We start from the raw sequence: 13,338 nt of genomic DNA, 5'->3' as shown, positions 1-13,338 counted from the left end.
AAGTTTCGCTTGGCCACGTTGGGATATTTAATAGTTAATTATTTCCATGTCTAGAATGTTGAAGATGGCTTTTCTGAAGTCAAGGTGCTTCTAAACGGTATGGAAAATGAGCTTAAACAAGAACTGAAATGCAAAGAAGAATTTATTGAATGGCTAAGTGAATTCCAAGGCTTACATTTTGATACCAAAAAGCTCAACGACGGCGTACTTCAAGAGAACAGGCGGATTACTGGAGTAATTCAGAATTTAACAAAGAAACTGAAGGTAAATCTGAATTTTACTAAAATTATCTTTTCAAATATATATATTTTGTAGGGATTCCTCACAAGTCTTCACAAACAAGAAGCAGCCTTTCCTTGGCACAAAGGTGAAAATAAAACACAATGAGGCTGTGTGTGCTGCCTTAAATAGCCAGTTCCAAATCCTGGAATTGGAGATACTGGAACAGCCAATCCCTCCCGGCTCTAATGGCCTCTCCTAAAACCTGGACCCATTAAAAACTCCTCTTGGCACAATACGTGCTGCAGCCTGTTTCTTTGGGTCCTACATCACCAAAGCTTGGCACCTCAGAGCCTTCATTGGGGTACACAGGAGATAGTGTGTGTATGCTGCTGCCACTGGGAGGCTGAATTTGGGCAGAAAAAGTTAGTTCCGCAGCAGCAGAATTCAGCCACCAACTGGCACAAAGCTAATCCGTTGGTGAGAAAGCAGTAGAAGAAGCAGCGAGTGAAACAAATTCAAACAACCACAACAAGGGAGGATGCTGTGTCTCCCAATGAAGTTTCTGAGAAATTTTACAGTGGGTACCAAAAATCCTCTTTTATCTATCGCTTCACTGGGGGACACAGGAGACCATAGGACTTCCTAAAGCAGTCCCAAGGGTGGAAAAAAGAACACTCAGAACCATCTAATACTGAGCGACTGCCGCTAACCAAACCTTCATACCCAAGCTCACGTTAGCCGAGGCATAGGTATAGATTTTCGTCTTTCTTAAATACCTTTGCAAGGTTCTACAGTTAGCAGCCTTGCAGAGCTGCAATGCTGAGGCTTGATGGTAAGCAGCCCAGGAAGCCCCCGCTGCACAGATAGAGTGGGCCTTTACCCCTGATGGAGGCCGTGTATTTTGTGGTTGATACGCTTCCAGGATGGCAGAGAGGATCCAATGAGCGATGGTGGCTACAGAGGGAGGAATCCCTCTGCTGTCACCCTCAGGAATCGCAAACAAGGAATCTGAGTGTCTGAAAGATGCTGTTCTGGAAAGATGGAAATGTAGAGCTTTAACCCCCTTTAAAGCCCATGACGTACTAATACGCGTCTGTGTCCTGGGCTTTAAGAGTCTGACCCGTATTAGTACGTCATCGTGATCGCGCGCGCACACAGGCTGTGCGGGCGCGATCGCCGCCGGGTGTCAGCTGATTCACAGCTGACACCCGGTACTATGTGCAGGGAGCGGTCCTGCACCGCTCCCAGCACATTAACCCCCGCAATGCTGCGATCGAAGTCGATCGTAGCATTGCGGTGGCAAGGGGAGTTGATCGCAGATACTCACCTCCTCTTCCGGCCTCCAGCGCTGTCTGCCGCGGCTTCCCAGGTGTTGCCATGACGACCCGATGTCGTCATGACAACATCCGAGTCACCAGACAGCAGGAAGATTGTTTGGACATGCGCAGTGCATCTCCAAACTATCTTCTCCCTGTCCAGCGGTGACAGCCTGCATGGCACAGGGATGGTGCTGCATTCCTGTGCCATGCAGGCGATCAGAATAAAAAAAGTGAAAGTCCCATGGTGGCACAAAGTAAAAAAACTCCCAGAAAGTGAACAAAATAAAAAAAAAAAAAAAATTGTAAAAATATTAAAAAAAATAAATAAAAAAAATAATCCACTAAAAATAAAAATAGAATGTACCCATCAATAAATATTATTATGAAAAAAAAACCAAACAAACAATAAAAGTACACACATTTGGTATCGCCGCGTCCGTAACGACCTGACCTAGAAAACTGTTCCACTAGTTAACCCCTTCAGTGAACACGGTAAAAAATAAAATAAAAAACAAAGCAAAAAACAATGCTTTATCATCATACCGCCAAACAAAAAATGGAATAACACACGATCAAAAAGACGAATATAAATAAAAATGGTACCACTGAAAACGTCATCTCGTCCCGCAAAAAACAAGCCGCCATACAGCTCCATCATCCGAAAAATCAAAAAGTTACAGCTCTCAGAATAAAGCGATGCAAAAAAATAATTTACTGTGTAAAAGCGCCAAAACATAAAAAACTATATAAATGTGGTACCGCTGTAAACGTAGTGACCCGAAGAATAAAGCTACCTTATCAATTTTACCACACGCGGAGTAGAATAAAAAAATGTAAAAAAACACAATTCCTGAATTGTTGGTTTTTGTTTATTCTGCCTCCCAAAAGCTGGAATAGAAAGCGATCAAAAAATGTCACATGCCTGAAAATGGCACCAATAAAAAAGTCTACTCATCCCGCAAAAAACAAGCCGTCACATAACTCTTGTCTGCCAAAATATGGCGATGCAAAAACTAGATTTTACAAAATATGTGTCTTTTAGTGTGTGACAGCTGTCTATCATAAAAACCCGATATGATTCTGGTATCGCTGTAATCGCACCGACCCGAAGAATAAAGTAATCTCATCACTTATACCGCATGAGGAACGGCGTAAAAAATAAACGCTAGGGCTGGAGTTGCGGTTGTGCTAATGTTAGGGTTGGGGTTGTTTTTTTTTTTTTTCAAAAGTAAAAAAAAGATGACGATATGGCAACTAGTGTTGAACGCAAGTGCTCACTACTTGAGTTTGCATCGGGTGCTCGGGTATGCACTGAGTATCGCGGTTGCTTGAGTCTCCGCCCCATATGCTTCGCGGCCAAAAAAACCTCGCGGGGATTGCCCGCCATGCACGAGCGATCCCCGCATGTTTTTTTAGGGGTGTCTAATAACCGTGAAACATGTGGGCGGGGACTCAAGCATTTCACTTGAGCACCCGTGATACATGGTGCATACCTGAGTACCCGATGCAAACTCAAGTAGCGAGCACTTGCGCTCAAGAGTAATGACAACTTATTCAATATGATGACCTAATGTTATCAAATTCTGTGTCGTACCTCTGGGTTCAAAATGTTCGCTATACCCCTTAATAAAATCCTTGAGGGGTATAGTTTCCAAAATGGGGTCACTTGTGGGGGAGCTCCACTGTTTAGGCACATCAGGGGTTCTCCAAACGCGACATGGTGTCCGCTAACAAATTGAATGGAAAATCTGCTCAAATTGTTAGCGGACACCATGTTGCGTTTGGAGAGCCCCTGATGTGCCTAAACAGTGGAGCTCCCCCACAAGTGACCCCATTTTGGAAACTAGACCCCCCCAAGGCACCAATCTAGATGCATAGTGAGCACTTGGAACCCTCAGGTGCTTCACAAATTGATTCGTAAAAATGAAAAAGTGGAAAAAAAAATACTTTTTCATTTTTACGAATCAATTTGTGAAGCACCTAGGGTTCCATGTTCTCACTATGCATCTAGATAGGTGCCTTGGGGGGTCTAGTTTCCAAAATGGGGTCACTTGTGGGGGGTTTCCACTGTTTAGGCACATCAGGGGCTCTCCAAACGCAACATGGCGTCCGCTAATTATTCAAGCAAATTTTACAATCAAAAAGTCAAATGGCGCTCCTTCCCTTCCCAGCCCTGCCATGCGCCCAAACAGTGTTTTTTCCCCACACATGGGGTATCTGCTTGCCCAGGGTAAATTGCACAACAAATTTTGGGGTCCATTTTTTCCTGTTACCCCTGCGAAAATAAAAAAAATTGGGTCTAAAGTAACATTTTTGTGAAAAAAGTTAAATGTTAATTTTTTTCTTCCACATTCCAAAAATTCCTGTGAAGCACCTGAAGGGTTAATAAAGTTCTTGAATGTGGTTTTGAGCACCTTGAGGGGTGCAGTTTTCTGTCATAAATATCCCTCAAAGTGACTTCAAATGTGATGTGGTCCCTAAAAAAAATGGTTTTGTAAATTTTTTTGGAAAAATGAGAAATCGCTGGTCAACTTTTAACCCTTATAGCTCCCTAACAAAAAAAAATTGGGTTCTAAAATTGTGCTGATGTAAAGTAGTCATGTGGGAAATGTTATTTATTAACTCTTTTGTGTGACATATCTCTCTGATTTTAAGGGCATAAAAATTCAAATTTTGAAAATTGCAAAATTTTCGCCAAATTTCCGTTTTTTTCACAAATAAACGCAAGTGATGTCGAAGAAATTTTACCACTATCATGAAGTACAATATGTCACGAAAAAACAGTCTCAGAATCAGGGGGATCCGTTGAAGCGTTCCAGAGTAATTATCTCATAAAGTGACAGTGGTCAGAATTGTAAAAATTGGCCTGGTCATTAACGTGCAAACCACCTTGGGTTGCAAAGGGGTTAACCCGATAAAGGGATCTGAGAGACAGACCTAAATGAAGCAAGCGAGAAGGACATGGGGGTTGTCTTTGCACCAACGAAAAGGGAGGAATCTGGCTTCCTTGCTTTAATCATGGTCTGAAGAAACGGTCATCTCTTAGGTCAGCTGCTTCAACAGCCATGCAGTTAAATTGAGGGAGGGTGAATTCTGGTGGAAGAGGGGTCCCTGGAATGAAGGTCTGGATGATCTGGTAGCTTCCACGGGGCATCTGCTATGAGGTTAACCACTTCTGCGTACCAAACTCTTCTGGGCTAGTCAGGAGCAATGAGGATGACTGGTACCCCTTCCGCTTTGATCTTCTTGATGAGCCTGGGGTTCAGTTGCAGGGGTGGAAATGGATACACAAGGCTTAACTGGCCACAGAAGAACCAGGGCATCGGAGCCGATCGCGAGAGGGTTGACAGACCTGGACACAAAACAAAGGACCTTGTTGTTCACACTGGATGCCATCTGGTCGATGTCGGGTGTGCCCCACCTTTTGACAGATCTGCCTGAAGACCGATGGGTTCAGGGACCACTTGCCCAAGGTGATGCCCTTGTGGCTTAGAAACACGGCGGCCCAGTTGTCCAATCCAGGAATGTGTACTGCTGTGATCGTTGGCACTTTTTGTTCTTCCCACGCCAGAATACGAGAGACCTCGGACAGGACTGATCTGCTTCAAGTTCCGCCCTGATAATTGATGTACGCGATGGCCTTGGTACTGTCGGACTGGATGTGCGCCGGGCGGCCCAGTAGGCAGGGCTGTGGAGTCGGTAAGCCAAACCTCCGACTTCTCAATTTCCATGACACCAACTCCGACTATGACTCGGGAGCGAGAGTGGAACTGCACAAAAGGCATCGCTTCTATTGAGGCGATCAATATGCCCAGCACTCTTATGCAGACCCGAAGTGGACATGACGATGGGCATCTGAGGGAGAGAATCGCAAGAAGAAAGGAGGAAACCGTTTCTTCATGGAGGAAAACTCTCGCACGGGGAGTATCGAAAATCGTGCTCAGAAAAACTAGGCATTGGGTGGGGATCAGAGACTACTTCACCCTGTTGATGAGCCAGCCAAGGCGAGAAAGCGTGTGGAGTCAGCTGCAAGTTCTCAGGACGGGACCTTGATCCGAAGGTCGTCAAGGTAAAAGATGACTAGGATTCACTTGGGACAAAAAAGGGCCATGACTGTCACCATGACTTTCGTGAAGACCCTGGGCCTAGAGGCTAGGCCTAAGGGGAGCGCCGTGAATTGGAAGCGAGAATCCTGAACTTTGAAACTGTGGAATCTTTGGTGTGAAGCACGGGGAGATTGAGAGTGGGGAGCCCAGGGGAACTCCCAGCTAGACAAACCTGAACCCCACATAAGGGACCCTCATCCCTGCCCCCTAGGGGAAGGCTTAGGGAGTCTGTTGTAATACTGTGCCCTAGGGAAGTTGAGCCCAGGAACCCCACCCCGGGGGCTGGAGTTCGTGGCAAGGACTGGCCGCTCTGCGACCCTCTTGATGTGTTGGGGGTGGTGGGGTCCTGCCGTGTAGACTTGAGAGGCTACAATGTGGATCAGACCAAACTGTTTTCTTTGTTGCCCATAATCACAAGCTGAATCTGAATTAGAAAAGGGAAAAGATTAATACAATACAAGAAAGCTCTAAGGTAGAAACTGGTATAGAGAGATGGATGGAGCGCTAGAGATATAGACTGACAATAATAATCACTTACACTTCCTCACCTCCAAAGTGTAATGACCTTACGACCCCACATATCAATACTAAAACCTGTCCTCTAAATAAAAAATGTTGGCTTTGTGAACTAAAAAATAAGTTATGATTCTTGGTGAATTTGCGTTTCTTTTTTTTTTGCTTTTTTTTCCCCTTCCTTTCTTCCAAATTGGAAAGCTGTTAAAGTTAACTAGTTGCCAATGAATGGTGATGAGTATGCTAGTCTTAAGTGCTAGGAAGTTGCCACATCATGATGAACATACTTGTCTTGCTAAAGGCACCGTCAGTGCTAGCCCATACAATCAAAAAGGGTAGGCAACCACATACACAGTAGCAATCCTTCTTAATGGTGGTGAAAATGTCAAATTTAAAAAGTTTTGTATGAAATAAAATACCTGATCTATTACCTCCCACCGCCAATGAATAAATCTTTATTTAAATGGGGCTTATGACACAATATACACATAATGTATCACAGACCGAACACTGTACAAAAGATCATTTAGCTTTTTGCCAAAATTTTGCATAATTTATGATCAATGTGGAAGTACTAAATGCGGCACTTCTCGAGTAGTGGGAGGAAGATATTGACCCCATTGAGGAGGGCCACTTGCAGGAAATTTTATTTAGGGCTGTATCTGTATACGCTGTGTCCCAAGTGCACAGAAGACAGACCTCTTACATAGGTTATGGCCATGTCTGAACATGGAGACCTTATGGAGAGGGGTGCTGGCTATAGAAAGCAGCTTTCTCGGTCAAGGTAACCTCTTCTCCCTTCTAATATGTCCTGGGATAGAGGAGCATAAACATGTGGGCTAGAGCAGCTTTACATGGCAAGGAAACTAATTGCACAGCACTGGCTCAGACTGCACTGACAACTTCAGAATTTGTTAATAAAACATATTGGCAATTTGTCATGGAGAGGGAAATACTGTATAGCTAAAAACAAATACTGAGTCCAAGTTTTAAAGATATTCTCATGTATTTTATTTACAGATAATTGCTCAGTCTAAAACAAAGCAAGACACCATGCAGTACCTCAATACTCTGAAAACAGACTTGCATGAAAAGAAAGCAAAAAATCTGGATTTGATGCAAAGGATGCAGAAAATTGCCCCATCTGGTGATGGTAGCATGCTAGAGGAGGAAAACGCACGTTTGCGTGAAACACTGAAAACTGTTCAGGGGGAATTAAAGGTATAGTATTTCTAATCACTAGTAAAAAAGAAGTCCTACCTAGACCCTGCTTGTGCTAGCCTTTATGGGCAGTGCATGGGTTAATATGTCATCAATGGTTATAGGTTGTTCACTTTTCCTGACCCTACACCATAGATGGCCTCAACACTCATGTTAGTGAAATCTTATGCTAATCCATTTATATTATACAGAATAGTTGTTTACTGGCATGTATTCCCTCCCGTTCCTAATAGAAGCTACATTTAATTTTGCTTGGAACTTAAAATATAAATGTGGGTTGGGTAAGAGTATGGGATTCTGGAGAGTAGTGCAGCAAGAGAACATAAAACACACCAGATTTCAGTGTTCTGAGCAACAATCCTTAGGGTTTGTTCACATATTGTGCATTTTTCTTTGTGTGTGTTTTTGCATTATTTTCTGCAAATGCCACAATGGTGGTCTGCTCTTTCTGGCTGGAATACATCATCTCAATCCAACTCTGAAGACCTCATGTGTATGTGCAGTACACCCATGAAGCTCGTTTTATTACATGTGCTGGATGCAGATGGACCTGCTTGGGAGAACGCGTCTCCGCTGGAGGGATGTCTATGATACCAAAGAGAAACTACCTCCATAAGATAAAGCTATACTGATTTTGTGTTTCTGCATTTTATGTTCAGTAACATCATGAGCTCCTGTGAATTAGTAGTGGTTGTTTAATGTGGTAAAAGATCTTGACATGGTTCCTTTAAAGGGAATCTGTCAGCAGGATGATGCTATGTAATCTGAAGACAGCATGCTGTAGGGACTGAAACACCGATTTACAGCTATGCCTCTCTTATCATGCTCCATGGTTTTGTTTGCTTGCAATGATTGTTTACCAGTACGTCCATCATAACGGCACGATAGGAGTTAAGTCCTCTGTTCCTCTAGGGACAGGAAACACATGAGAGGTTAAAAGCCCCCCCCCCCCCCCCCCATCACACCCTCAGTGTTTTTCCTGTCCCTAGCAGGACAGGACACTATGGAGAGGTTCTCCGAAGATAAGAAGTTACCTGAGAGCCAGGGAGATTGGGGGGGTCTGAGAACTCTCCCCTTATTTCGGTCCAGAGGCTCCCTGCTGATACCCCTTTGCGGGGTCCCTCAGCCAGAATACCGCCGCTTGCCGCTGTATCCCCGGGACAGGGGGCTCTGAGCGTTGCGCTATCCCACCGGCTGAATGGCCGGCGTGCACTCCACGGAGGAGCATGGTGCATGGCTTCCGGCGGGAGGCGGAGTCATCAGAGCGAACATCCGCTTTGGGGCCGGCGTGCGTTCCAGGGTGGAGCGCACACCGCTTCTCCTTCCGGCATTGAGAAGAAAGGCTTCGGCACCAAGAACGCACCGGTGCCAGGAGGCAGTGGTGAGCCTCCAGGGCATTAAGAATAGCGATCATCGTTGGGGGCGTGGCTACCACCTGGATCAGGTAAGACCCTATAAAAGGGTACACCTCAGCCACACACACACTGACACCATGGAAGCTAATCCTTCACGGTCAGAAGCCCCTTCAGAGTCCCTGGGCAGTGTGAGTACAGCCTTAGGCCCTTCTCTGGATAAATCAGAGTATTCTAGGACAGGTTTTTATAGTAAATCTCCGGTGTGCTTTTATATTTTTTTATGGATTAGGAGAGGGGAACCCAGAGGTCTGGATCTTTTTCCAAAAAATCAAGACGATGTGTAGACTGTAATACGAAGCTTCAGGACTCATATAAAAAGCGGCTGTGTAAAAAATGTATAGCCGAGGTCCTAAAGGAAGAAAAAATGTCCTTTTTGACGGATATAAAATCTATGATACGTGAGGAGGTCCAGAGTACAGTCTCGAGCCTCATGCCTTCCCGTACACAGCCGTCACCCCAAATAGTTCAACCCTCTCCTCGCCAGAAAAGATCTAGGTGGGAGATGGAAGAGGTGTCTGAGGAAGGAGAATATTCAGACTCCGCATCAGAGCACAGTCTAGAAGAGGATGAGGATCGCTTCTCTCAGTTACCCTCACAAGAGAGAAAGAAATATGTCTTCTCTACGGAACATACGGATGAAGTTTTAAAGTCCGTCAGGCGTACTATGAACTTGGAGGACACTCAGGTCTCCCACTCCAGACAAGATGAAATGTTCACAGGTCTGAGAACTCAGAGAAATAAAGTGTTCCCTGTAAATGAGCATTTAAAATCAATGATTATGGAGGAATGGGAAGAAGTGGAGAAAAGACTCATTGTGCCAAGAGACTTTAAATCCCGTCTTCCTTTCAATCCGGAGGACATCAAACTTTGGGAGGAAATCCCTAAAATAGATGTTCCAATAGCGAAAGTGGCTAAGAAAACATCCATCCCCTTTGAGGATTCTTCTTGCCTCAAGGACGCAATGGATAGGAAGGCAGAGAGCATGCTCAAGAGGAGTTGGGAGGCCTCAGCAGCCATAATTAAGTCAAATATCGCTGCCACTTCAGTGGCAAGATCCATGTGCCTTTGGTTGGACGAGCTGTCAGATCAAATTAGATCGGACTCCCCTGTAGAGATGCTATCAGACTCTCTTCCCATGTTAAAGCTGGCAACGCAATTCATGGCTGATGCCTCGGCCGAATCGGTCAGATTCGCAGCTAGATGTAGCGTATTATCTAATACAGCTAGACGGGCGATATGGCTAAAGACGTGGTCGGGGGATAGCCACTCAAAGAATAAACTGTGCTCAATTCCCTTTTCGGGTGCTCGGGTCTTTGGTCCAGTGTTGGACGAGATCCTAGAAAGAGCATCCGACAAGAAAAAAGGATTTCCCGAGGATAGGGTTAAAAGATACCGGCCCTTTCGTGGACCCCTTCGATCCCCTAAACGTGATTACAGGGGTAAGGGTAAGACGGGGAGATGGTCTTACAGGAAGGGAGGAAAGGACAGAGCAAATCAGGTCGCCTTTGGAGCCCCAGCTAGACCATGACGCCATTGGAGTAGGGGGCAGGCTTCTTTTCTTTCAGGACAAGTGGGCGTCCATTACAAAAAATCAATGGATTCTACGTTCCTTAGGGGAAGGTTTCAAAATAGACTTGTCCCATGCCCCCCCTCGTCGTTTCCAAATCACTCGTCCTCGCTCCCCCATAGATCTCAAAAGTCTATGGCAGGATATATTAGTCCTTCAATCCCTACACGTGGTGAAACAGGTCCCCCCTTCAGAGCAGGGTTTAGGCCATTATTCCTCCCTCTTCTCGGTGTTAAAACCCTTGGGCAAACGCCGTACGGTTATAAACCTCAAGCCCTTAAACCAGTGGGTGGAATACAAAAGGTTTAAAATGGAAACTATAAAAACCAGCATTCCATTGATAGAGAAGGGATCGGTAATGTGCACCCTAGACCTCAAGGATGCATATTACCATGTTCCAATTCACCCAAGTCACCAGCAATACCTAAGGTTCGCTCTAGAGCAGGGGGACACAGTACACCACTTTCAATTCACTTGCCTACCCTTCGGTCTGTCCTCGGCCCCCCGAATATTCACAAAGGTTATGACAGAAGTAGCGGCCTTCTTAAGAACACAGGGGATTATAATCATCCCTTACCTGGACGATATATTGTTGGTGGCAGAGTCAGAGTCTCTCCTTCTCAGACAACAGGAGCATACGATCGAAACCCTGGAATATTTGGGGTGGAACATCAATTGGGAAAAATCAAGCCTCCATCCAAGTACTACAAAAGTATTTCTAGGGGTACTCTTAGATTCCAGTCTTCAAAAGTCCTCCTTGCCCCAGGAGAAAAGAGAAAAAATAAAACTGGAAATTTACTACTTCGAGAAACGGAAGACCACCTCAATCAGATACGACATGCGGATTTTAGGACTGATGACCTCATGCATTCCGAGCGTGAAATGGGCACAGGCCCGTTCAAGGCCGTTACAGAAGTCGATCCTGTCAGTTTGGAACAGACGACCATCGGGGTTAGACAAGAAAATGAGACTGTCAAGAGAGTTAAAAAACTCCCTTTCCTGGTGGACAGACCCTTCAAACTTAGAAAATGCAGTAGACTGGATCCTTCTTCCTTCAATCCAGATCCATACCCATGCCAGCCAAAAAGGCTGGGGAGCAAGCATAGGAAACAGATATCTACAAGGGATGTGGCCCAAAGAGATGCAACACAGGTCGTCAAATTTCAGGGAGCTAAAGGCGGTCTGGGAGACTTCAAAGATGTCAGCATTTGCTCAGAGGAAATCATGTAAAAATTTTCTCAGACAACTGCACCACCATCGCTTTTCTTCGTCGACAAGGAGGTCCAAGAGGGAAATGGTTACAATCCTTGGTGTCAAGAATTTTCCACTGGGCGGAGAGAAATGTCCTTTCAATATCGGCTATTCATCTAAGGGGGTCCGAAAATGTGGTAGCAGACTTTCTCAGCAGAGCAAGAGTTGGGCCCTCAGATTGGGAGCTGAATCCGGAGGTGTTTCATCAAATCATACAACGATAGGGCACCCCGTTCATGGACCTGTTCGCAACAAGAAAAAACAGGAAGCTGCAGTGCTTTTTTTCCTTGCACCCAGCCGACAGCCCAGAAGGAATAGATGCCCTTTCTCAATCATGGGGGACAAAACTGGTGTACGCCTTTACTCCAGTCCCTCTCATCTCAAGAGTACTAAGGAAAATCCAACAGGAGAGGGGAGCTCTTATTCTGATAGCGCCCTACTGGCCCAAAAAGAGCGGTGGATCTCTCATTCAGACTCCCAGCCAGGAGAGATCTTCTATTGCATGGTCCCTTGTTACATCCGAACATCCAATTCCTCCAATTGACAGCATGGAACCTGAGAGGCGGATCCTAGCCTCTAACGGCCTTTCCCATCGGGTAATTACAACTCTACAAGCCTGTAGGAAACCAGTAATGTCAGCCATCTATACTAGGATTTGGAAAACAGTTCTGTAGCTTTGCAGGTCAGTCTGTGGGAAATTCGGATCCAACTGGCACCTTAGTCACTGAAACGCGAGATATCTGAAGGTGTTTAGGGACTTCTATGGTGATCTATATAATTCGAAGTTAAGTAATACGGGAGATGACATAGACCAATTCTTGAGGGGAACCCAGATATCTAAACTTAGTGAACAGGCTAGGGATAGCTTGGAAGGCCCCCTGACGGCGGAGGAGATGGAGGAGGCTCTGGCTTCAATGGCAAATAATAAAGCCCCAGGAGCAGATGGCCTTCCAACAGAATTTTATAAACATCTTAGAGATATACTATTGCCAAAATTGAAGGATGTGTTTCTGGAGGTGGGAGAATTACCGGAGTCAATGCGGGAGGCTACAGTAGTGCTTTTGCCCAAGGCAGATAAGGACCGGACACAGCCAGATTCGTATAGACCCATATCTCTACTACCAGCTGATATTAAAATCTTAGCTAAAGTATTGGCTAACCGATTAAGCCGTGTAGTTTCTAGTATTATACACTCAGATCAGTCAGGTTTTATGCCTGATAGATCAACGGCCATTAACTTGAGGCGATTATTTGTTAACATGCAATTGGCCGCTGACAATGTTGGGCATAGAGTTGTAGTCTCACTGGACACACGAAAAGCCTTTGATAGTGTGGAGTGGAGCTATCTCTGGCGAGTTCTCCAGCTGATGGGATTTGGTCCGGTTTTTGTGGCCTGGGTAAAGTTATTGTATACGCGCCCTGTAGCTAGAATAAGAGTAAATGGGGAACGATCAGATAAATTTGATTTGACAAGAGGAACCAGGCAGGGCTGCCCCCTCTCCCCGCTGTTATTTGACCTGGCTATAGAGCCATTGGCTTCTGTAATGAGACAGTCAGACGTGGTAAAGGGATTTCGGTATGGAATGGTTGAGGAGAAGATATCGTTGTACGCAGATGATATTTTATTATTATTACAGGACCCTCAAGTTTCATTACATGGCGCAATAGCTGTCATCAATAGATTTGGCCTGTTATCTGGGTTACAAATTAATTGGGATAAATCT

At 45.1% G+C, this 13,338-nt stretch overlaps 1 protein-coding gene across 7 annotated transcripts in view; it reads left to right on the top strand.

Moving 5' to 3' along the window:
* LOC141153938 (uncharacterized) overlaps nt 1-13,338 on the top strand; it is a 109,424-nt gene that overhangs the window by 55,430 nt on the left and 40,656 nt on the right. For all 7 annotated transcript variants that reach the window (XM_073639258.1, XM_073639292.1, XM_073639283.1 and 4 more), the window contains 2 exons: nt 55-264; nt 7,181-7,381. In XM_073639258.1, coding sequence (XP_073495359.1) covers nt 55-264; nt 7,181-7,381 — 411 coding nt within the window. The remainder of the gene's footprint in view (nt 1-54; nt 265-7,180; nt 7,382-13,338) is intronic.

Source organism: Phyllobates terribilis, unplaced genomic scaffold (assembly GCF_046119375.1).
Source record: "Phyllobates terribilis strain yellow unplaced genomic scaffold, ASM4611937v1 Scaffold_1__5_contigs__length_1240528914, whole genome shotgun sequence".
NCBI lineage: Eukaryota > Metazoa > Chordata > Amphibia > Anura > Dendrobatidae > Phyllobates > Phyllobates terribilis.
This window is presented reverse-complemented; position numbering and strand designations above follow the sequence as displayed.